Genomic DNA, 25843 nt, shown 5'->3' on the forward strand with positions numbered 1-25843 from the left:
GAGAGAAAAAAGAGAGAGAAAGAAAGTGAGGGAAAGAAAGAGAGAAAAGAGAAAGATAGGGAGAGAAAAGAGAGAAAAGTGAAAGATAGGGAGAGAAAAGAGAGAAAGAAAAAATAAAGAGAGAGAGAAATAGAGAGAACAAGAGAGTGCAAAAGAGAAAGTGAGAAAAAGAAAGAGGGAGAAAAAAAGAGAAGAAAGAGAAAGAGAGAAAAGGAGAAAAAAAAAGGAGAGAGAAAAAAAGAGAAAATCAAAAAGAGACAAAAACAACTATAAGCAAGCACAAAGGGAGCACAAAGGGATAGTGAGAACCAATGTTTTCAATTGTCCTGTATTTTTATGCACTTCAATAAACTTCAAAGGGATATATTCCTAAATCCTGCAGGGCCCCTGTGACTTGGCAAGATGTTTTTTCTTGGCAAAAAACAATTGTTAAATGTGCAACAATTGTCAGCTTTGAATACTTAGAATGTCATCAATTACACGCTAAATATATTTTGAATTTTGGCTACAATCTTAAAATGGCAGACTTGTGTGCACTTTGCCAAACTTTTCCCTCAGAAATTCCTGTCCATATTTATGATGAAATACCATTACCACATGATGATGACAACCTCCAGTGCCATCATTTGTGATAGCACATTGTCTCATAGTGATCAGGTTACATCGGTCATTACCATTACAAACGATTGCAAAACAATTGCAGAAGTTGTCATTTTATAATGGAATCAAATAACACCTCTGTAACCTGGTCTAAGTGACCCCAAGCCTCTAAACTAACTCATGAAGGAAACTCATTGTCCATGCAAAGCTGTAGGAAATCAATTGGTAATATTTTAAAAGTTTTCATAGTACCATACAGTACAGAAGAGGTCCTTCAGCCCATCAAATCTGCACCAACCAAAGCACTCTGAATCTACACTAGTCCCACTTTCCAGCACCGCCTAGAGCCTTGAATGTTATGAGCACTTCATGTTTTCATCCAAGTACGTTTTAAAGATTGTGAAGTTTCCCACCTCAACTACACTCCTAGGCAGTGTATTCCAGACCTTCCAGGTGAAAAATCATTTCCTCAAAGTCTCTCTAAACCTTTCACTTAAAAATTATGGCCCTTTGATATTGACCCTTCAACCAAAGGAAACAGCTGCACCCACTCATGCCTCTGATAATCTTATACACCTCTATCAGGCCCCGCCCCTCAACCCGCTCTGCCCGAAAGAAAACCAGCTGAGCTTATCCAGACTCTCCTCATAGCTGAAATGCTCCATCCCATACAACATCCGCTCTACAATGTAGTACAATCACATCTTTTCCATAGTATGGTGACCAGAACTACACACACACACAGTACTCCAGCTGTGGCCTGACCAAAATTCTGTACAGCTCCAATATGACCTCCCCATTTTTATAATATATGCCACAACTGATAAAGGCAAGCATCCCAAATGCCTTTTTAAAAGGGTAATTAAACTTCCCTGCCACCTTCAGAGATCTATGGACAAGTGCTTCAAGATCCCTCTGTTCCTCTGAGCTTCCTTGTGTCCTGCCAGTCATTGAGTACTCCCTTTTCTTGTTCCTTCTTCCAAAGTACATCACCTCACATTTGTCAAGGTTAAATTCCATCTGCCACTGATCTTCCCATCTGACCAATCCATCTATATCCTTCAGTAACCTAACGCCCTAGTCTGCACTGTCAACCACCTGGCCATGTTATGTGCTAAAATATCATTCCCTCCACCAATTACCCCCAGCTTCTCATCTGCATCTTTTAAGAATATCACAAACCCCAGCATTGATCCTATAGTACACCAGAGAACACTGAGCTCCAGTTACATGAACAGCCTTCTAGTCGATCTCCAGTCACTATGCCAAATTGGATATAACTGACCAAATTACTCTGGATCCTGGGCTCTTTTACCTTCTTTCAGTCTCCCATATGGGACCTTGTTAAAAAGCCTTACTACCCTCATCTAACTAGCCACCTCCTCAAAACATTCCAATTTGTTAGGCACAATCTCCCTCTGGCAAAGCCATGCGAAAAATCACTGATTAAACTTTGTCTCTCCAAGCAAAGATTAATTCTCTCCTTCTGCATTTTCTCCAAGTTTCCTTGCCACCGATGCCAGACTCAATGGTCTGTAATCCCCTGGTCTATCTGTATCCCCTTTCTTGTAAAATGGAACCACATTAGCTGTCCTCCCTGCGGCCAGAAAGGAATTAAAAATTTGGGTCAAAGCTCCTGTATTTTCCTTCCTTGTCTCCCACAACAGCCTGGAATACAACTCAACTGACCTGGAGATTGTTCATTTTTAAGCCTCCCAAAAACTCCTCACTCCCTATGTCAAACTGCTCAAGTATCTCACAGTCTCTCTTCCCAAAATCTGCACCTCCAGCCTCTTTCACCCAACTAAAGACAGTCATGAAGCTGCTGTATAACACCTCACCAACGTCCTCTGGCTCCATACACAAAGTGTCCCCTTGGTCCCTAATGGGCCCTACTCTTTCCTTGGTTATCTTTTTCCCTTTGATGTTGTTCCAGAATATTTTTGAATTCTCCATAATTTTACACACCGTTTTCATGTCCTATCTTTTCTCTCCTAATTGCTTTCTTAAGTCCCCTGTTCTACTTCCCATAATCCACTCGGGCCTCCATTGATTTGCTAGCTTTGTACAGGTTAAAACCCTCTCTTTTCCTCTTTATCTAGTCCTGAGTACTCTGTGACATCATGGGTTTTTTGGGATTGTTGCTCCTACATTTCACCTTAAAGGGCATGTTGGGCCTGTAACCCTGCCTCCCCAGTACCTTTTTTGAAAACCTCCCACTATTCTGCGGATTTACCCTCAAGTTGCTGTTCTCAATCTAATTTGGCCAGATCCTGCCTTATCACCAGCACTAGTTCTGAAGGCGGCTCACTGGACTTGAAATGCCAACTGTGTTTTCTTCCCACAGATGCTGCCAGACTTGCTGAGTTTCTCCAGCAATTTCTGTAAAATTCTCCCCACTGCCACCTCGGCTGCTTTGTTTTGTTTTTCAGCCAGAAAGCCAAAGTTCTGATTTCAAACTAAAAGGATTTCATTTGGTAAAAAGATCATTGAGTAAAGAATGGAAACCTTCAAAGAAATTTACCTTGCGAGAGTCAGACCAATTCCATTGTCAGAGAACCTGTAAAAGTGTAAGAGAATGTGGTCACTATACTGGATTGCATGCAACCAGGTGTCTCCAATAACCGGCACAGCATTGTATTCCTCAGTTTTGTACATAGAGTTACACAGCACCGAAACAGACCCTTCGGTCCAACCAGTTCATGCCAAACGTAATCCCAGTCTAAACTAGTCCCACCTGCCTGCTCCTGGTCATATCCTTCCAAAGGTTTCCGATTCATGTATTTATCCAAATGTCTTTTAAACGTTGTAATTGTGCCCACATCCACCACTTCAAGTTTATTCCACATGAGAACCTCCATTTATCTAAAACATTTGCCCCATGTCTTTTTAAAGTCTTATCCTCTACCTTAAGTACGTGCCCCCTAGTCTTGAAATCCCCCATCCAAGGGAAAAGACATCTACCATTAATCTGATCTCTACAACTCATGAATTTATAAACCTCATTAAGGTCACCCCTCTCACCTCCTACGCTCCAGGGATAGAAGTCCCAGGCGATCCAGCCTTTCTTTATAACACAAACCTTCCAATCCCAGCAACATTCTGATAAATCTCTTCTGAACCCTCTCCAGCTTAATACCCTTCCTATAACTGGGTGAGCAGAACTGGACACAGTGCTCCAGAAGAGGCCTCACCAATGTCCTGTACAACCTCAACATGACATCCCAACTCCTATACTCAAAGGACTGGGCAATGAAGGCAAACATGCTAAATGTCTTTTCAACCGCCATTTCTAAATGTGACACAAACTTCAAAGAATTTTGTATCTGAACCCTGGGGTCCTTCTGTTCTACAACTCTACCCAACGTCCTACTATTAATTGTATAAGTCCTACTCCTGTTTGTTGATCTTTCATAACTGGCAGTACAATACATTTAGGTTGAAACTTTATTGCTGGAACAGCACAGCAGGTCAGGCAGCATCCAGGGAACAGGAGATTCGATGTTTCGGGCACAGGCCCTTCTTCAGGAATGATTCATTCCTGAAGAAGGGCCTGTGCCCGAAACGTCGAATCTCCTGTTCCCTGGATGCTGCCTGACCTGCTGTGCTGTTCCAGCAATAAAGTTTCAACTTTGATCTCCAGCATCTGCAGACTTCACTTTCTCCTCGTACAATACATTTAGCATTGCTACATATCTAGTTTGTTCAATTGTTACAAATAAATATACCCAGAGTTGCGGAATATAATGTCTCCTCCTCTAGCCCAAGCTCCATGGTCATTATTTTTGAAGGATACAAGGCCGTCAATAATCGCAGGAACCCGTGGCTTTCTTGGGTCAGCGTTCTGGTGTGGGCGAAACCTATGTCAAATATACAAAACAGATGGTTGGTCCTGTCATGGCCATACAAGAAATCCCGTGTTGGAAACAGATGCTCCTGTCATCAACAAAGACAGGAACTCAGGCCCTAAGTACTTAATAATCATGAGAAGCCAAGACTCAGCAGGAACAGAAGGCTAGGTATGACAGCTTTAAGCACTGGCCAATCATTAATCATCTGTTATCAATTGGACACAGGTCAGAGGAATAGTTCGGGTCATAAATAAAACACAAGAACATTTTTTTAAAAAGAAGTGTTGCTGGTCAGAACATTTCCACCAAATTAAATAAGTAAACATTTAACGTTAGTCTGCAACCTCTCAGATAAAATGGCCAGTGAAATGAGATACATTTTGAGGTCTGCAATATGTTGCATGATTGAAAGGGCTAATTGAACAAAAGGTGACATTGATTCATTTTGCTGCAAAATGTACATCGTAAAGGACAACTCCAGCAAAAACAGGTGGTCATATCCTGAAACAATAATGCAGTGCCTCACATTTGTAAACTGAAACACTAACATGGATGAAACAGTTTTCTATTTATTACTAAAACTGTCAAAGTAACCAGGAAACTATGATAGTGCATGTACCTGTATCAGTGTAAATATAGTTAGATATAAATTTGATACAAATCTAGCAGTGAAGTTTGACCATTACAGTAGAATCACAATAAGTTGAATCCTCGGGAGTCGCCCACAAATTAAATGTAACTGAACATTCAAGATCACTGAGGTGACGCATGTGAAAGTCGATTTGGTCTACAAACATGCTGGATGTTAATATAATCAAATGAAAATGCAGTACCACAATAAATATGAAAAATGACTTTATTTCGCAATTTATTCGTACCTTACAATCGGCTGACCTTGTAGTAAAAGGTAATTAAAAACCTTTGCTCTGGAGAAACTCTTAAATAATATTTTGCTGCTCAGTTACTGTTTTTAGATGAGTATGATACAATCCATCATGACATAATTACAGTCAAACATCTTTGTGTAAAGTTCTGGAGTGTGTTCTGTGGCCTTTCTGATTTTGGCTGGGGAAACAGACAAGTGAATGAGCACGTGGGTATTCATCAGGGGTCTTCAAGGTCATCAGCCTGCTTAAGCTCCACAGTCAAACAACTGCAAGTGCTTCATCTTTCAGCTCCATTGTGCAACGCATGGTGTGGACCAACTTGGTGAGGATTTCCACATTTGTTTCTGCTGGAATTTCAATGCTGCACTCCCATAGGTGAGCGGAAACAGGGACTCCTCCTTCAGGCTGGTTGGTCTCACGCTGCTCCTTGGTTTATGTGTCCTGTGCAGACACAGCCCATTTGATCTCAGCATGTTGAAAGCACTTGGTGATTGTAGATTCAAATATCCTCATCTCATGCTTTGTACTTGAACATGGTCTTGAGAAGAATTGGGATGTTCTGCTGCCGCTTATCAATGGCCTCGATGTACCTGCAGACTCTCAGAGATAGCGATTGACGGCTTTTCTACAAGTCTGAGCCGCAGAGTGACCTGACCCTCCTCCATTTGGTTAATGTGATCACATCTGAAAATGTGTTGCTGGAAAAGCGCAGCAGGCCAGGCAGCATCCAGGGAACAGGAGAATCGACGTTTCGGGCATTCTTGATCTCCAGCATCTGCAGACTTCACTTTCTCCTCCCTAATGTGATCACATGACAAGCATGCATATGCTAATCTGAACCTTGACCTATCAGAGTTATCCTTCAGATCAGATTCCTCTTCTGTCAATGGGATTGGTTGAAATTCCCTGCACAACTGCAGTTTTGGGTTATCCAATATGGACTCCTTTTGTGAGTATTATGGCAACCTCCCCATTTATTTAATACGGTGCATATTTTATGGGAGAAAGTGGCATAATGAGCCAATGGTCTCCATCCCCACCCCCACTCACCTATTGTACTCTATGCTACTTTCTCCCCACCCCCAACCCCCTCTCATTTATCTCTCCACCCTGGAGGCTTCCTGCCTCTATTCCTGATGAAGGGCTTTTGCTTGAAACGTCGATTCTCCAGCTCCTCGATGCTGCCTGACCTGCTGTGCTTTTCCAGCACCGCTCTAATCTAGACTCAGGTTTCCAGCATCTGCAGTCCTTGTTTTTACCCTGAGATGAGTTAAGGTCAGAAGTCACATGACATCAGGTTATAGTCCAATAGGTTTATTGGAAATTATAAGCGTTCAGAGCTCAGCTCCTCTGTCAGGTGAAAACTTCACCTGATGAAGGGGCAGTACTCTGAAAGTTTGTGATTTCAAATAAATCTGTTGGACTATAACCTGGCATCATGTGACCTCTGACCTTGTCCATCTCAGTCCAACACCGGCACCTCCACAACCTGGGATGAGTTGTAATCCCACCACGGCAGCAGATGGAATTAATAAATCTGGAACATAAAACTCCTCTCAGTGAGGGTTAGCATGGTTACAGAAATACTACAATGAATCATTATACCCTCTTCAGACACACAGAGAAAACGGCAGCAGCCCAGTGGTATTAGTTATAATAGTTTATTATCACTGGCCTGGTAATCCAGAGACCCTGGTATTGTTCTGGGCACCGGGTTCAAATTGAACAAAAGCAGATGAAATTTGAATTCAATAAGAATATGGAATTAGGAGTCTAAATACCATGTACCCATAGTCGATTGTTAGAAAAACCCATCTGGTTCACTGGTAGCCTTTAGGGAATGAAATTGCCATCCTTACCTGGTCTGGCTTACATGTGACTCCAGACCCACAACAATGTGGTTGACTCTTCACTGCCCTCCTGGCAATTAGGGATGGGCAATAAATGTTAGACTAGCCAACAACGCCCTCATCCCATGAATGAAAAGAAAGTAAACCAATAAATCAAATTCAAATATCCAAACTCAAAAATAAATGATATTCTTACGGTTCTGATATAACTCAATAGTTCTGCTCTCATACAATGATTAGATTAGATTCCCTACAGTGTGGAAACAGGCCCTTTGGCCCAAACAGTCCACACTGATCCTCTGAAGAGTAACCCAACCAGACCCATTTCCCTCTGACTAATGCACCTAACACTATGGGCAATTTAGCATGGCCAATTCACCTGACCGGCACATCTTTGGACTGTGGAAGGAAACTGGAGCACCTGGAGAAAACCCACGCATACACGGGGAGAATGTGCAAACTCCACACAGACAGTCACCCGAGGCTGGAATCGAACCTGGGACCCTGGTGCTGAGAGGCAACAGTACTAACTGCTGGGCCACCGTGCCACCTTCTTGTGTTATAATAAGAAAATTGTGCAATAGCCATACCATTTAAACTAAAGGGATCAGAATCACGTTATAGCCAATATAGGTAAGGAACATTTCCCTTCTACAAATAATGTCTAAGTTCATCAATCGCATTAAAGCCAATTAGTGTTGAAAAAACTTGCATTAAGGCAGAACTGACTGTATATAAATCACAAACCTTACTTTGCATCAATCAAGTTGACCATGCACAAGTTTCCTAAATAAATCCATTTTGGTTCTTCTCTATTAGTTGATTTCTGTTTCCAGTATTTGCTAATATTCCCCCGGGCTATGTCCTAAAAGCTTGTCATGTCTGGCTTAGATTTCTCTTTGAACATTCTGCTTTATTGAATAAGTGTGCAACAGTACAGTCTGTTGGCAACACCCTGTCAGGAGGAGTGCAAAGTTGTAACGAGCACCTCAACAATATCCTCCCTCACCTTGCTTAGAACCTCCAGCGTCACACCTAACCGGGTCAACTTATCTACTCAGAGCCTTCCTAGTACCTCACTTTTATCTCTGTTTTTCCTTTTGTGAGTATTATGGCAACCTCCCCATTTATTATAGATCTAGCAAGACTGTAGTCCCTTATAAATTCTGATGCAAAGCAGACATTTGTTGCTAGAGATAAGACCAACAGATCAGCATTTTATTCCTAACCTGCTCCACAGCTCTTCTGAAATCCTCTCAATAATCATGTTCCCACAGAAGATTTGGATTCTCCCTTATAATAGCGCATTGTCTGTTTGCCACTTTCAGTAGTTTTTTCACTTCTCCTCTGTACTTCTTGTATTCAGACTGACCCTATTTCATTAACAGGCTGATCTTTGATATATAGAGCCTTACATATGTCCCCTTTCTCTACTTCACTCTATGTTCAAACTCTTTCATCATCCAGACAGCTTTGGCTTTGGTTGTTCTTCTTTCCTTGTGGGAAAGTATCTCAATTACCTTCAAACCATCTCCTCTTTAAGGAGGACTCACTTCTACGGATTTAAACCAGTAAAGTTGATGCAACTGGCTCAAATAGAACAAAAGGTTGTGGAATGTAACATGTAAATGAGTTTAATCCAAAAATAAGTAAGTTGGTTTGAATGTCCTAAAATAATACGTTGTTATACCTTGCAAAGTCGACTGTAAGAACCTCCCTGGGATCTTCAGCATTGGACTCTGTTGTCTTCACTCCACTGCCAATAAAAAGTCCAGCCTAGGGCAGAAAAGAAAGTCACACTGAACCAATCGAGAAGGTTTGCTCAAAACATTACAAAAATGCAATTCTCCATCATCAATACCAGAACCTGACGACAAATTACACAAAACGACAATGCCAGGTGGAATAAAGGATTCTGGATTTTAACTCCATTCTTTGGGGTTTTGGATTTTTATTGAAACTGGCAGGAAATGCTACAATGAGTGAAGGAAGTTCTTCCATGCTCCAACTCCACAGTTCTTTCTCATCCCTCAGATCCAGTTAAGTTGTTTTCATCTTTATTCTAACATGAACGTGATTCTTTCATTCTCAATCGCTTCTTTGCAATTCTCCTCTTCTTGAGGTGAAAACTTTTCTTTCTGCAAGTGTTTGTTCCTTATCCATTTTTCACAAGTTCTGAGCAACAATTTGCTGTTTCTTGGTTCTTATTTGCTTTTTGATTTCTAAATGTTGTTAAACATCAATTCACAATGTGAGTTTTCCTATTCAATGTGGAGGTCTGGAATGGGCAATTCAAACAGTGAGTTTTAACAGAGACAAAGATGTGATTAAAAGATGGTGGACCAATTAAAAAGTGTCAAACATTGCTTCACCTTTAACTCAACTCAGGGTACTCTGTCTTTGCTAAAACTAACAAACAAGCATCAAATGAGAAGTGAAGAAGGTAGCTTTGTTGAGATCATTAATGAGGAAGTTGTGCAAAAGTGTTCCTTGATTCCACTGTTAAATCAAAAAGCATTTTATTTCAGTTGAAAGGTTTCATGACGGAACGTAATGAGTGGGGAACTTTGAAGCATCAATCCAGCAATGCTAGAAGTGAATATTACACAAGAGTTTTAGCAAAATGCACAAAGCACTGGTTTTTGATGGATGCACTGCAGTCAATTAGTCAGATGTGGGGAGGAAGAACTCAGAAGCTTGAGAGGTACGCAATACAAAACGTTCCCATAGCATAAAGTAAGTCATTTTCACCAGGGAACATTTCCAACACAGAGTGCTGAATATTGTCAGTATTACAGAGACACAGAGGATGGGTAGCCGCTGATGAGGAACCCAGTGATGTAGATGCAGTTGGGGAGGAAATCGCTGGGATCTTCCTGGTATCAGAGGGCACTCCTGCTGAGAAGTGGAGATGGCTGAGGGAAAGGGTATGTCGATGGAGTCAATGGATCCATGACCAATGACAGGTCTGAAGGTCAGAAAGGTCAGATGTGCAGCTCCAACTCATTTTGCAGAGGGCCCCTCTGAGGGGTCTTATCTGCTTCACCCCTTCTCATTGGTGAAATGTGAGGCATCTTCATTCTAAGGACCTTCTGCCTTTGCTCCTGAGCGACGCCTGTTTGCGTGGTGGTGCCTACTGGTACTCCAAAGCTGTGGAGTTTTTCATTGGGCCAGCAACAACATCATTCCAGTGTGTACTCCATACCCACATGGGATACGGGATATGGGGCTTGGCTTACAAAAACAAACAAACAATCAACAGTAGATTCCATCCTAAGCAGCCAATCCTATGGTTCGATTTCTTCTTTCAGTCTATCCTCTGTTTATATTTTTAGCCATGCACACTGATTGTAGAGGGTAATTTAAAGGTATAACATGAATAAATTCAGCAGCTTTTTGTAATACATGATGCTTTTTGAATGATAGTCTTGGCAGTGCAAGAAGGATTTCATTATTCAATATTCTTCTGTTTGTTCATTGCAATCACTATAATTGTTTCAATTAAAAGGTTTGAATAGCTAAGAGGTCAAATGGATTCCAAGCAAACTAGCAAATTATTGAGAGTTTGTATTTAAGAGTAAAAGAATTTTTGTGGTTGCACTTGGACTAAATTAAGAGAAAGCTTGTCCAGGCCTGCAGATAATTCTGGGAAAGGCTGGAATTACAAAATATATTTCAGAGATCCATGACATATACTGTACAAACTTTTGTAACTCATGTACTCAGTCACCGATAGAATAATAGAATTCCTATAGTGTGGAAGCAGGCCATTCAACCCATCAAATCCACACCAACCCTTCAAACAGCATCCCACCAAAACTCACCCCCTACCCTATAACCTTGCATTTCCCATGGCTAATCAACCTAACCTGCACATCCCTGGACACTATGGACAATTTAGCATGGCCAATCCACCCTAACCTGTACACCTTTTGACTGTGGGAGGAAACCCATACAGATACTGGGAGAATGTGCAAACTCCACAAGACAGTTGCCAGAGTGTGGAATCAAACACGGGTCCCTGGCATTATGAGGCAACTGTGCTAACCACTGAGTCACTATGCCACCCCATATCTGGTCTCTACATTTGTATGTAGCACATTATAAATCCACAGCTTTTTACATACTACATAAGCATATGCTACTTTCTTTAAAATAACAAATAATATAGACAGCATTAAATAAAGGCCATGATTGGCAGCACGGTGGCTCAATGGTTACCACTGTTGCCTCTCAGCACCAGGGACCCAGGTTCAATTCTACCCATCGTCAATGTGGAGTTTGCACATTAACCCCGTGTCTGCATGCATTTCCGCCAGGTGTTCCAGTTTCCTCCCACAATCCAAAGATGTGCAAGTTAGCTGGATTGGCCATACTAAATTACCCATAGGGTGCAGGGATGTGTGGGTTAAGTACGTTAGCCATGGGAAATACAAGGTTACAGGGATAGGATGGGGGTTGGGTCTGGGTGGAAAACTTTTCAGAAGGTCACTGTGGACTTGTTGAGCTGAATGGCCTATTTTCACACTATAGGTACTCTATTCTATGTTTTGTGGTGGAACTTTTACACACCTTGAAATTGGAATGCACCCTGTTGTTATAAAATACTCCAAGTGGGGTAAATTCAGACTGACCCTCTGGGTATTGACCAACTGATTGTCCAGTAGGAGCTCGATGGAAGATAAACCAAATTCCCACATCCTAGGAAGAAACAAGAAACATTAAAGTTTGTTCAAACAATCTACCAGGGTATTGGTCACAGAGGATCTGAACTCTGCACCATTGTTTCAACATGAAGCTATTGAGCTGACTTCTCTCTTTGATGGTATAGATAGATAGATAGATAAATAGATAGACAGAGAGAGAGAATGAGAGAGAGTGTGTGTGTGTTTGTGGGGGGGGGGGGGGGGGCGGGGGTGGAGAAACGGTGCGAAGTAGTTGAAGTAGATTCTGAGGTGAATTTCTGCTGAGTGGCAGTCAAGAGAGGCCAAGACAACAGTCTTTCTTCCCTCAATGACACTCGTTGAGTTGCTGCTAATCTATTAGCTTTTAGGGTCATTTTTCTGATGCCATTCCATAAATGACATAAATTTTCAGTTTCACAGCATGCCATAATCAGACTCTTTCTAGATTAGGCTTTTCCTGACTGGATGCTCATTTGCCATTTTAGACTTAGAGATTTTTTTGTGGTTGACCAGCAGTGGCTTCGAATCAAAGTCCTCTAACCTGACAGTCATTAGCTCATGTCTGCCTGATGATGGGATTCTAGAGCTGTTCTAATTTTATAAAATGCGTGTTTAATTACAGATAAATTATTCCTCTCCTTTTCAAAACAAAATATCCACTTCAACACTTTAAGGACATTTTCACAGTTGGCTGGTAAATGGACTGAAAGGTATATTCAACCCTTTGACCTTTATGTGTGATCACCATTCAAATTGATGACATTATAACAAGTTGCCCGCCACCTCAACGTGTTCCCATGCCAACATTTCCATGTCAGGCCTGCTGCAGAGTTCCAGCAAACTGGAAAAACCACACCTCATGTATTTTGGTAAAACAAACAATGACAGAACTTATACAATTAACACAAGGGCCCTAGTGTTGTAGAACAGAAAGACCTAGGGGTGCAAGTACATAATTCTTTGAAGTTTGCATCACAGGTAGTTAAAAAGGTGTTTAGCATATTTGCCTTCATTGCTTAGATCTTGCAGAGTAACAGTTGGGACATCATGTTGAGGTCATACAGGGTTTGAGCTATGGGGGAGGTGAGTGGACAGGGGCTGTTTTCCCTGGAGCGTCAGAGGTTGACGAATGACCTTATAGAGGTTTATAAAGTCATGAGGGGCATGGATAAGATAAATTGACAAGGTCTTTTCTCTGGGTTGAGGGAGTCCAGAACTAGAGGGCAGAGGTTTAGGATGAAAGGAGAAATATATGAAGCAGAGAGTGGTGTGGGTATAGAATGAGCTGCCAGAGGAAGTGGTGGAGGCTGGTACAATTACAACATTTAAAAGGCATCTGGTATATGATTTGGAAGGGTTTAGAAGAACATGGGCCAAGTACTTGTAAATGGACTAGATTAGGTTGGGATATCTGGCACAGTGGCTCAGTGGTTAGCACTGCTGCCTCACAGCGCCAGGGTCCTGGGTTCGATTCCCGCCTGTCAATGTGGAGTTTGCACGTTCTCCCCGTGTCTGTGTGGGTTTCCTCCAGGTGCTCCGATTTCCTCTCACAATCCAAAGATGTACAGGTCAGGTGAATTGGCCATCTAAATTGCCCATCGTGTTAGTCAGGGGTAAATATAGGTTACGGGAATGTGTTTGGGTGGGTTTCTCTTCGGAGGGGCGGTATGGACTTGTTGGGCTGAAGGGCCTGTTTCCACACTGTAGAGAGTCCAATCTAATCTGGTCGGCATGGACGAGTTGGACCAAAGGGTCTGTTTTCATGTTGTACATCTCTCTAAATCTATGACACTGGTGAGGCTTCTTCTGGAGTACTGTGTGCAGTCCAAGGTCACCCTGCTACAGGAAGGATATTATTAAATTGGAGAGGGTTCAGAAGAGATTTACCAGGCTGTTGCCAGGAATGGAGGGTTTGAGTTATAAAAATAAGCTGGATAGGTTGGAATTTCTATCAATGGAGCATGCGAGATTGAGGGGTGACCTTATAGAGGTTTATAAAATCACAAGTGATATGGATATGGTGAATAGTGAAGATCGTTTCCCCAAAAGTGGCAGAGTTCAAAACTAGGGAGCATGCTTCTAAGGTGAGAGGTGACGGTATTAAAAAGAGGGGCAACCTTTTGATTAATAGTTTGTATGTGGAATGAGCTGCCAGAGGAAGTGGTGGATGCAGGTACAGTTACAACATTTCAAAGACATTTGGATAAGTACACAAATAGGAAAGGTTGGAGGGATGCAAGTGCAGGCAAGTGGGGCTGATTTAGTTTGGGAACATGGTCGGCATAATCTAATTGGATGAAGGGTCTGTTTCCACGTTGTGTGACTATGACTCATCTCCCACTTGGGGACCTTACAGCCTTCAGGGCTCAGCACTGAGTTGAACAATTTGAGAGCACAAACACCTCCTTCCACATCTAGTACTCACCCCTACACCCCAGGTGCTGTCATGTTACAAGTTATTTCAGATACAGCTAGCCCATTTTCGAATGACTATTTTTACTTGTTTCCTGGCTTATTCTCAACAAACCTTTTGTATGCCCAATTATTTTTCTGTCTCTGGGCTTTGTCTCCACCTACCTGCTCCCTCCTTTTCCTCCCAAACTCTCTTCAACACCATAAATATCACATTTTCCTAGTTAAAGAGGTGTAATAGAGGCATAGAGTCATAGAGATGTACAGCATGGAAACAGATCCTTCGATCCAACCCTTCGATGCTGGACTTGAAAGTTTAACTCTGTTTTCTCTCCACAGATGCTGCTAGACATGCTGAGTTTCTCAAGCAATTTCTGTATTTGTTCCCAGGTTCTCTCTTCTATCATCAGTTCTACAATGGACTAAAGATCCACTCTGCTGTGGTGAGAATATTTATCTTTTCTGTTTACAATTTCAGAGGGATGAAAACTAGAACTCAGAATATATCACACCAGAAATAGACTGCCATCGCCAGACAGTCATCATCACTGGCTTCAGATCCTCTGCACGTTGCGTGCACAAGCGACCAATGGGATGGGGAAAAATTTTAAACTATGTCAGGTACCTTTAGGAATTTTCAGTGATTTAGCCTATTGGAATTTCTGAATTTTCTGACCCAACTAAAAAACAAGACAAAAGGCAATCGAATCTAGTCTGAGCTGACAAAGAGAGCCATATTTAGAAAGTTGGCCTCTCTTAAGTTTGGGGTGGACAAGTTTGAGAAATATTTCAATCTAAAGAATTAATTTAGCTGGTTTGTTGTGATTTTGTATGTTGCAAGGAATTTGCTAAAATTTACTACAGATATAATTAGATTATTTAGTAAACTAGTGTACAATAGAACAATACAGCACAGGAACAAGCCCTTTGGCCTACCATGTCTGTGACAACCATGTTGCTATTTTAAACTAATCCCATCTGCCTACACATGGTCCATATCCCTCTATGCCACGTCTGTTCATTCAAGACTGTCCATGTCTGTAAACATTGTTAACATACCTGGTTCTACCACTGCCCTTGGCAGCATGTTCCAGGTTTCTGCCACCCACTTGTGTAAAAAAGCATGCCTCACGCATCTCATTTTCAACTTTCCCCTCTATGCCTCTCTCGTATTCAACATTTTCCAGCCTGGGAATAAAACTCCAACTATCCATCTTGTTCATGCCCCTCAATTTGATATACTTCTGTCAGGTCACCCCTCAGCCTCCAATGCTCTTGCAAAAACAATCTAAGTTTGTCCAACCTCTCCTTGTAGTTAATACACTCAAATTGAGGCAATGTTCTGGAAACATCCTTTGCACCCTCTCCAAAGCTTCTAAAGTGAGGCAACCAAAACTGCACACCATACTCCAAATGTCACCTAACTAAACTCTTACGTAGCTGCATTATAACTGGCCAACTTTTATATTCAATGTTCTGAATGATGAAGGCAAGCACATGTACCCCTTCTTTACCATTTGTGTTGCCACTTGCAGGGAGCTATGGACTTGGACCCCAAGATCCTTCTATACATCAATGCTCCTAAGGGTCTTACTATTTAATGCACATATTTGATGTTTGGGATCTTTTGACAAAAACTATTAGTCTGTCAGAGATTTCCAAATATACATATGATAGACTACACCCAAATCATGGTGTCATGACCAGATGCCAGGTCCGAAAATTTAACCCTTTATTTTAAGGGTCATGGGGTCCATGTATAGGCAAGACCAAATAAAGAGGAGAGGAACACATTTAAAGCTCAAACCCAGATTTCAAGCTTGACATTTAAAAAGTGTTTGCAAACATCAATTAAGTGGGTCTTACCTGAGCCCCAGCTGCTGCATTGTTGATAAGATGGTTGTTTGGATTGGAAATCCAGAATGTTGTGACAGCCCTGAAAAATTAATATTCCAGTTTAGCTGGGTCAACAGTAATGGAATAAAACTGGTTTCTTCTGAACAGGAGAGTTGGAGCAATAAAACTAATCAGTGAGTTATGCACTTGAATAAGTAAGGCAGGCAAGGTTTGAACAGACCCAAATTCCCTCCTCAGTGCAATGCATTTAATTGATTGGTTAACTTTGATATACACATGAAGCACTTAGACAATTGGGAAATGTAATAAGGTGCTATTTAAACACCATGGTTTTGTTTTAACGTTGGGATAACAATACCAAGTATTCTAAACCTCGTCTTACTAACTTAGTTCCAGGGATATCCACTGTATTGAATATTTTACAAATTCAGCAAAAAGCAACCAACCTGAAGATCACATTTGATCCATTATTAATATTTTATTTCAAAAATATACTTTATTCATAAAAATATATTTATATCCAAAAAGAGTCAGTGAAATAGTTCAGTAAGTATGAAGGAACAAACAAACATTAGAGTTTGACTCTATCCAACAAAAAAACCAAAGGCATTTCTTACTGGTGTAAGGTCATATTTACATGTATTTAAGGCACCAGCAGGGTGCAATTATTGAACAGACTCCCATTTTTATTAAAATATTAGCATTTTTTAAATAATAAGAGACAACCAGCTGCAATGAAATTTGAGAAATAGTTTAACTGCCACTACTGCCACATGGTGGATTAGTGGTGCTGGAAAAGCACAGCAGTTCAGGCAGCATCTGAGGGGCAGTTAAATCGACGTTTCGGGCAAAAGCCCTTCATCAGGACTGCCACATGGGCAACACGGTGGGTCCGTGGTTAGCACTGTTGACTCACAGCATCAGGGACCTGGGTTCAATTCCCGCCTCGGGTGACTGTCTGTGTGGAGTTTGCACATTCTTCCCGTGTCTGCATGGGTTTCCTCCCACCATCCAAAGATGTGTAGGCCAGGTGAATTGGTATGTTAAACTGCCTGCAGTGTTTGATGCATTAGTCAGCGGTAAATGTAGGAAGGGGTGGGCTATCCTACAGAGGGTCAGTGAGGACTTGTTGTGCTAAAATAGCCTGTTTTCACACAGTAAGGAATCTAATCTACTTTCTCTCTTGTTATTGTGATGACGTTAATTTCAGTCTTGTGTCTGTACAGTGTCGGTTCAAGCATCACACTTGGACAAACAGAGGTTAGTAGTCAAACCCCTAAGTTGAAAGTTAAACCTACACCTTTCCCACTTATTCTGGTTCCATTGAAACATCCAATCCTTAACTAGTTTGTGTGATGTCCCACACAATGGATTGGATGTAGAAATTTAAAATAATCTCCAACCCAAATCCAACCAACATCAAACCTACCCACTTCTGGCTTTAACAGAGCTGCGTCAAGAAACCAGGAAGAGGATTGTTCACAAATATTTTCATGAAGCTGTCTTTCCAACTTTTATCACCACTTTGAATGTAACCCAGGTCAAACAGGTTTCCTGGGCCTGGGGAAACTGGGCGGAGAAAGGAATCAAAGCTTACTGTGTGGAAATGGTTACTGTTTGTCCTCACTGAGATCTGCTCAGTGTTAGCTGTTTCTTAAGATGCATCAGTAACGTTCACATTACCAATCAGGTTTCCCTGATTGTAGCTTTTGGTCTGCTCAGCCTGACTGACAGGAATAGGTTTAAACATTAATCCCCATAATTAAAGAATAGAAATTTATGCTGTGAGTTTGTCATTTTCCTATGGTCCTAGGCTGTTTAAGGAGATTTGCCGACATTTTGCACTCAAGCATAACCCAGTGAGACTGATAGGAAGCATAAGCAAGGCTTGACATTGGGACAGTGGTCTCATTTTCAGATCCAACCTCTAAGCTTACATCCACAGAGGACAGCCCAGCTTGGGTTTAACTTACATGCAGTCAGCGCTTGGCACAGGAATGTAATTTCCATAAATGTGATCACGGATTGTAACGCACATGATCTCATTGCGGTCTGAAGGAAGAATAGTGCCTGGCTTAGTAAGGAGGCCCAGGTTGTGATATAGTATGTTTCTCTGTTCCACTCCATCCTCCAGAAAGAAACAGTGGCCCAATGTGTTGTAACCTATTGTGTGTTTTACCTGCAGGAAGAGATGATTAGACTGTTCATATCACTATAATTAGGTCAGAAGCTAAATATATTAAGTTGGAATAAAAAGCTGGTCTAATGGAAACCACTGTGAATGGTCATAAAAATTCATCTGCTTGACTAATATCCTTACCTTACCTGGACTGACCCATGTGACTCCAGAACCACAGCAATGACTTCTAATACTGTCTTTGCAATTAGGGATGGCCAATAAACGTTAGCCGAGCCAGCAATGCCCCAACCCATCAATGAGTAAAAGAAAACTGCCCTGTTTAAAAAGGGAGATGTGAATGTAGCTCATTCTGTTCACCTTAGACCAGCCTCCCTAAAGGTAGAGGCATTGACTAGAGAGAGTGGGGGAAATCCCTGCTCTCACACGTAAACATTAAGTTACAAGTTGTCTGGCTCCCCATTACAGAAAGACAGGTTTAACACCATTCTGAACTCCAGACGTACATTGTGCACTGTCAAACCTAAGAAGTGTAAGGAGTAAAACGGTTTGATTTGAACAGTAGGACAAAACAGTGTTAGCAAAATCAGTGCTCCCTACAAATACAATTCCCATTGAAATCAATGTAAAGGAAACACTGGGTTGTAAAATGTTAGAGATCGAGAACTTGAGGAGAAAAATCCATCCCTTAATTATAAGGTTGCAATAGAAAGGAAAATAAAGAGAGATTAATATGGCTGTTTCCAGGTATACAGAATTGTAGTGATGTGGAAAGATCAGGGGGTGGGATTGTTTCTTCTAGAAATTGCCTGGATGGGTACAGCTGCAAGATAATTCAATATCAAATAGGGCAAAGCAGCCCATTTGATTGGCACCCCAATGAGTTTTTACTAATTTGACAAAAAAAATCCAATGAAAGTCTGAATTTGACAGACTTTCCATTTTAGCCTTGAGACTTTACAGGAGAAAATAATTTATCCGTCAAGCCCTTTATAAAGAAAAAATTCAACACAAAGTAATTGATATCGTGACCATGAAATAGCACATTCTTAAAACATTGACCACGGAAAATATTGTAATCAAGATTACACTGTCCAAGTATTTGATACATCATTACTGATTAAACTTGAACAGTTACACAATACCTGGTGATTCTGTGTAGTTTGCGGGACAACATAGAGCAGAAAAAGTTCAAACACCAATCAGAGAGTTTCATTATAAATTAGACACAGCACATTAAGTACAGAAAGTTAAACAATTTAAACAAACCCTGTAAAAATCAATGTCAGGGATTGGAGCAAATGGAGGACGTATGATGACTGGGAGACGGAAAAGAAAGGATTTGCCTTTATTTAAAACACTGTTTATTTAATGCCTACATGGGACAAAATAAATATTTCTATTCGTACTTTCATTGGATGTGGGCAATACTGACAAGACCAGCCTTTGTTGCCTATCCTTAAATCCCGTTGAACTGAAAGTCTTCCTCAGCTATTGCAAAGGGCAATTAAGAGTCAACCATGTTGCTGTGGTTCTGGAGCCACATGTAGGCCAGACCAGGTAAACATAGCAGATTAAATATGGCAGTGAACCAGATAGGTTTGATAACGATCAAAGAGGATTTCACAATCACTATTGCCAGTACCAGCTTTCAATTAATTAACTGAATTTAAATTCCACCACTGCAGTGGGATTCAAATCAGTATTTCCAGAACAGGGTTCTGGATTACCAGCTCTCTCTGCCTCCCTCGCTGCATCTCAACAAAGGATTCATTTGATGAACAGTTTTTGCTAGCAGCCTGGATGAGCAGGCATGAGCAGAGATGATTAATGTCATTGCACTGTACTCTGACCTGATGTGCTCATGTAGGTTCAGTCTTAAAAGCTTGTAAAGAAAACAGACTCAACATTCAGTCTGACTTACCAACAGGCCATTTGTTCCATGTATAGCAACGCATCTGGAGAAACAGTGATGAATGGCTACATTGTCCACGTAGGTTGGTGGATTGTACCCACCCTTCTGGTCCACATCTCCAGCCAGGTGAAAGTGGACTGGATAACTCCCGAGAATCTGCTGGCCCATGTTCGTCAGCTCCACACCAGACAAGTGAACTGAGGCAAAGTTTTGTAGGATCTACTGAGGCAAGATCAAAGACTTAACTCAGGGTTCCATATATCGTATCAGAGAAACAAATCATTAAGAATTCACATCAAGATGTTCTACAAGACGTATATGTGCAAGACTTGACCCTACTCTTGGGAAATAAGTCAGGCCGGGTGATTGACTGTCAGTGGGGGAGCACTTTGGGGCCAAGGACCATAATTCTATTAGATTTAAAATAGTGGCGGAAAAAGACAGACCAGATCTAACAGTTGAAGTTCTAAATTGTAGGAAGGCCAGTTTTGACAGTATTACGCAAGAACTTTCAAAAGCAGACTGGGGGCTGATGTTCACAGGTAAAGGGACGGCTGGAAAATGGGAAGCCTTCAGAAATGAGAAAATGAGTATATTCCTGTTGGGGTGAAAGGAAAGGCTGGTAGGTATAGGGAATGCTGGATGACTAAAGATATTGAGGATTTGCATAAGATAAAGAAGGAAGCATATGTCAAGTATAGACAGGATAGATCGAGTGAATCCTTAGAAGAGTATAAAGATAGTAGGAGTATACTTAAGAGGGAAATCAGGAGGGCAAAAAGGGACATGAGATAGCTTTGGCAAATAGAGTTAAAGAGATTCCAAAGGGTTTTTACAAATACATTAAGGACAAAAGGGTAACTCAGGAGAGAATAGGGCCCCTCAAAGATCAGCAAGGCGGCCTTTGTGTGGAGCTGCAGGAGATGGAGGAGATACTAAATGAGTATTTTGCATCAGTGTACACTGTGGAAAAGGACAGGAAAGATATAGAATGTAGGGAAATAGATGGTGACATCTTGAAAAATGTCCATATTACAGAGGAGGAAGTGCTCGATGTCTTGAAAGGCATAAAACTGGAGAAATCCCCAAAACCTGATCAGGTGTACAATAGAACTCAGTGGGAAGCTAGGGAGATGATTGTTGGGCCTCTTGCTGAGATATTGGTATCATCGATAGGCACAGGTGAGGGGCCGGAAGACTGGAGGTTGGCTAACATGATGCCACTGTTTAAGATGGGTGGTAAGGACAAGCCAGGGAACTATAGACCAGTGAGCCTGACGTTGATGGTGGGCAAGTTGCTGGAGGGAATCCTGAGGGGCAGGACGTACATGTATTTGAAAAGGCAAGGACTGATTAGGGATAGTCAACATGGCTTTGTGCGTGAGAAATCATGCCTCACAAACTTGATTAGTTTTTTGAAAAAGTAACAAAGAGGACTGATGAGGGCAGAGCAGTGGATGTGATCTACATGGACTTCAGTAAGGCATTCGACAAGGTTCCCCATGAGAGACTGGTTAGCAAGGTTAGATCTCATGGAATACAGGGAGAACTAGCCATTCGGATATAGAACTGGCTCAAAGGTAGAAGACAGAGGGTGGTGGTGGAGGGTTGTTTTCAGACTGAAGGCCTGTGACCAGTGGAGTGCCACAAGGATCGGTAACAAAGAGTGCAGGTTCATAGTTCCTTGAAAGTGGAGTCACAGGTAGATAGGATAGTGAAGAAGGCATTTGGTATGCTTTCCTTTATTGGTCAGAGTATTGAGTACAGGAGTTGGGAAGTCATGTTGCAGCTGTACAGGACATTGGTTAGGCCACTGATGGAATATTGCGTGCAATTCTGGTCTCCTTCCTATCGGATGAATGTTGTGAAACTTGAAAGGGTTCAGAAAAGATTTACAAGGATGTTTCCAGGGTTGGAGGATTTGAGCTATAGAGAGAAGCTGAATAGGCTGGAGCTGTTTTCCCTGGAGCATCGGAGGCTGAGGGGTGACGTTAAAGAGGTTTATAAAATCATGAGGGGCATGGATAGGATAAATAGGCAAAATCTTTTCCCTGGGATTGGGGAGTCCAGAACTGGAGGGCATAGGTTTAGAGTGAGAGGGGAAAGATATAAAAGAGACCTACAGGGCAACGTTTTCATGCAGAGGTATGTGTATGTGTATGGAATGAGCTGCCAAAGGAAGTGGTGGAAGCTGGTACAATTGCAACATTAAAGGGCATTTGGAGGGGTATATGAATCAGAAGGGTTTGGAGGGATATGGGCTGGGTGCTGGCAGGTGGGACTAGATTGGGTTGGGATATCTGGTCGACATGGACGGGTTGGACTGAACCGTCTGTTTCCACGCTGTACATCTCTATGACTCTAAGATGTTTCAAGATTCATTTGTTCATGCAGTTTCAAAACACTGCTGAATGGGGCTTGGAGTGGAAACATTCCAGGAATGAGGATTTCTGCCTAACTTCCAATAAAGCAAGGACACTATGATCCATCTTTCTAGGTTTGAAGTTAATCACCCATGCATTGTAGCCAGGAGGAGCCACCTCATACTCAGCCTCAGCAAGACACAGTCACCTACAATGATAAGCCAGTGGAGAGAATAAATCAATCAGCTCCACTTTTGGTCAGCTTTTAAGAGATTTAAAAACAGTCTATGTCTCTAAGGCTGGAATTGGCTATAGTACATTGAGTTTCCAACAGGAAACAGTATGATTATGGGCATTGGCACTTACACTGATACCAGTCCATCTGTATACTATTCATATTCTTGTCTCCCCATTCCTTGAAACCTGTTCTGCAGCTGCTGGATTTCATTCATGGTTCGGTCAATGCACTAATGTGATCAATTAAATCTCAATGCTCCCTGGAAATTAAATTTTGTAGAATGTACATTTCGGAATTGTTCAGGCGTAACCAGCATGTGCCTGGGATGTAACATTAGAATACTACCGTCCACTACAAACTCTACCCCCTCATCAACAGTATACAGGAAGGAGCTGAGAAACTGTATGCAAAGTAACGGTTGCCATGGGGTGAGGAGATCTTCCACCAATGTGAATGAAAATTTTATAAGCACGCCAGCCTGCTGCTTTCTCTCTGGGTGGAGTGGTTTCTGACCAGGATTGTAAAGAGAACTCTCAATGAGAAACTAAAGAAACAACATCCTAAACCATTTACAGGATGGAAGTGAACAAGTGCTCATCAATTGTACCTCCCCAAACCAGGATGTTCCTCGCCAAGCAGGCAAAACAGCTCACCACCACTTTCTCAACAGCAACTGTAGATGTGTAGTAAATGCTGGCCCAGCCAGTGATACCCACTTCCTACGAATGAATGTAAGGTGTAGTGGCGCACCATAAACTGTTCCATTGGAAATCTTCCATTGTTCTAACTTGTATGTTTAGGCAGAACATTAGGGAGCACCTGGGGACAGAGAGACTGTGCAAGGCTGTCAAAACGACGCAAGACTATTCCTGCCATCTTGTGTGATGGCTCCTATACCTGTAGCCTAAATGAGTGACTTCAGTGGCCAATTAATCGCCTCTTGTCCTCTCCACTGAGATGAACCACCAAATGGAAGGGGATCAGGGAACCATCAGATAAATTCTCAGTAGGCTTCTGTACGGGGCCTCCAGTCACTTCATGGGCATGATCTGGCTCATAGAGGGGGCCCTTCAGCAACAATGGCCACCTCAGTGGCATTGGCATCATTTGCCTGACTGGCTGGACCCAGTACCCAAGACCTTATTCTGCCGTCCATGTCCATTGACATGTGCTCATTCTCCAGGTTCCATCCTAGGGATTGGCTTCAATTCCCCAGCTCTGATTGGAGCAGCAGCTTTTTGTTTAGGGTGGATTGCCATCCTCAATAGGATAGCAGCCCCACTGACAGCCACTCTGTAAACTGTGGTCACATGTCCCTCTGCCAAAGATTCAAACTTGGAGGAAATTGCGGCCTGGGTGGCAGAAACCCTGCACCTCCGTAAATTGTAATTCCTTCATCATCAGGTCAAAATCTCAATTTTCACATTGGAGTTAAAGAAGCCACTTCATCATAAATGGTTCTGGAAGAAAGTTCACCACCAGACTCTCAATGTTAACCTGAGGCAGGCAATAAAATGCCAGCCTTATTGATGCTGATATTATCAAGGAGTATTAATTTGAAAAGAAACAGAAAAACATTTCTGGCAACAACAGTGGCTAATGTTTAACAAATGAGACTGAAATCTCTCAGTAAATCCTTCATGGAGGCACTCGTCTATGTTTTGAATGATGCAGTGCTTGTTGAAATAGAAGCCAAAGGCAGGTAGTTCAAACCTATTAAATGTAAGTTTACTATTGTCACCAGAAGCAATTACTTGCAGTGATCTCCTACTGCACGGAATGAGATTAAAATCTCATCATTTATGTCATAAATCTCACCAGTAATGAATTACTTTAAATTGCTAATAAACTCCATGTAGAGCCAGACTCCTGAAAGCCCTGATATATTTAATTACTTGATTTACTAAACTCAAGTGAAGGATTATGACATCTTGTTCATTGAATCACAATTTAATTTTAAGAATAAATCATTTCTACAATAGTGTGGTAGTCAAATATTGAAGTGTTGGATTTGCAAGTTACTGAATCCAAATATACAATAACTTTGCACCAATAAGTGACGCAGGCTACAACTTTATGCAACACTTACCTTTATCTGTCCACCAAATGTATCATGGCTGAAAAAGTGGCAGAAGTTTTGCCCATAACAAGAGTCCTCCATTTCTCCTTTTATAAGGATATTTCTACTTAAAAGTCCAACTTCAGCTCGCATATCGATTCCATCAATAACTTCACCCATATGAAGATAACGGGGTTTACCTACATGAACAGATCATGTGTTTTAAATGCCACAATTTGCTGTGATGATCTAATATGAGTGATCTTATCTTAAAAATACAAAACCTGCCTGAAAGGCCCTAGTGTATTACACCATACCTGTATTAGAGATGTTAACTGAACAAGTGCCAATCAACAAATATCAAACTACTACATTCTTCCTCAGATAAGAAGCTTTCAATAGTCTCCAACTTGTAACAGAAATGGGAAGAGTTATACGGCTTTGGCACCAAGAGCCAGTGGAGCAGGACTTGATTTTAACACTGGGATAAAGGATGAGTTTCAGGTGAAATTGTAGATGATCGTAGAAAGTTGAGAACGCAAAGAGGAGGAAACATATGGAATGTCATACTTACAAACTGTCAAGAGGGGAAATTTCAGAAGCTAATAGACTGAGGGAATTAAATACATAATCCAGGTTGACATATCAATGCAGGACAAAGGGAGTGTTGCACTGTCAGAAATGCAGTCTTTTGAATAAGAAGCAAAGCAGAGTATCCGAGGTCAATAGCGAAAATAATTCATGGCATTTTTTGAAGAAGGGTAAGTGGATTTTCCCAATGTCTAGGCCAATATCTATCCCTTAAACAACATCTAAAACCGGCTGCTGCTCAGGGAGATTGCTGTCACAATCTTGCTGGCACATACTTACATTGTAACATCAACTAGATTTCCAAAGTAAAACATTTGGGGCATCTTTAGGTCATGAGAATGCTATAGAAATGAAGCCTTTATGGGCCAAGTCTTCTACTGGGGTCAACATCTTACTAC

General features: G+C 41.6%; 2 protein-coding genes across 2 annotated transcripts in view; both read right to left on the bottom strand.

Moving 5' to 3' along the window:
• Nucleotides 1-25843, bottom strand: part of LOC122540857 (cell migration inducing hyaluronidase 1) — a 289057-nt gene that overhangs the window by 249276 nt on the left and 13938 nt on the right. The gene's annotated exons all lie outside the window — the stretch shown is intronic.
• Nucleotides 1-25843, bottom strand: part of LOC122541088 (cell surface hyaluronidase-like) — a 146242-nt gene that overhangs the window by 65412 nt on the left and 54987 nt on the right. Inside the window, exons 8-15 of the mRNA XM_043677617.1 lie at nucleotides 24885-25054; nucleotides 20204-20413; nucleotides 18116-18321; nucleotides 16152-16221; nucleotides 11761-11889; nucleotides 8879-8964; nucleotides 4329-4460; nucleotides 3125-3160 (exon numbers count right to left, since the gene is read on the bottom strand). Of these exons, the coding sequence (XP_043533552.1) occupies nucleotides 3125-3160; nucleotides 4329-4460; nucleotides 8879-8964; nucleotides 11761-11889; nucleotides 16152-16221; nucleotides 18116-18321; nucleotides 20204-20413; nucleotides 24885-25054 (1039 nt within the window). The remainder of the gene's footprint in view (nucleotides 1-3124; nucleotides 3161-4328; nucleotides 4461-8878; nucleotides 8965-11760; nucleotides 11890-16151; nucleotides 16222-18115; nucleotides 18322-20203; nucleotides 20414-24884; nucleotides 25055-25843) is intronic.

This window comes from Chiloscyllium plagiosum, chromosome 36 (genome assembly GCF_004010195.1).
Source record: "Chiloscyllium plagiosum isolate BGI_BamShark_2017 chromosome 36, ASM401019v2, whole genome shotgun sequence".
Classification (NCBI taxonomy): domain Eukaryota; kingdom Metazoa; phylum Chordata; class Chondrichthyes; order Orectolobiformes; family Hemiscylliidae; genus Chiloscyllium; species Chiloscyllium plagiosum.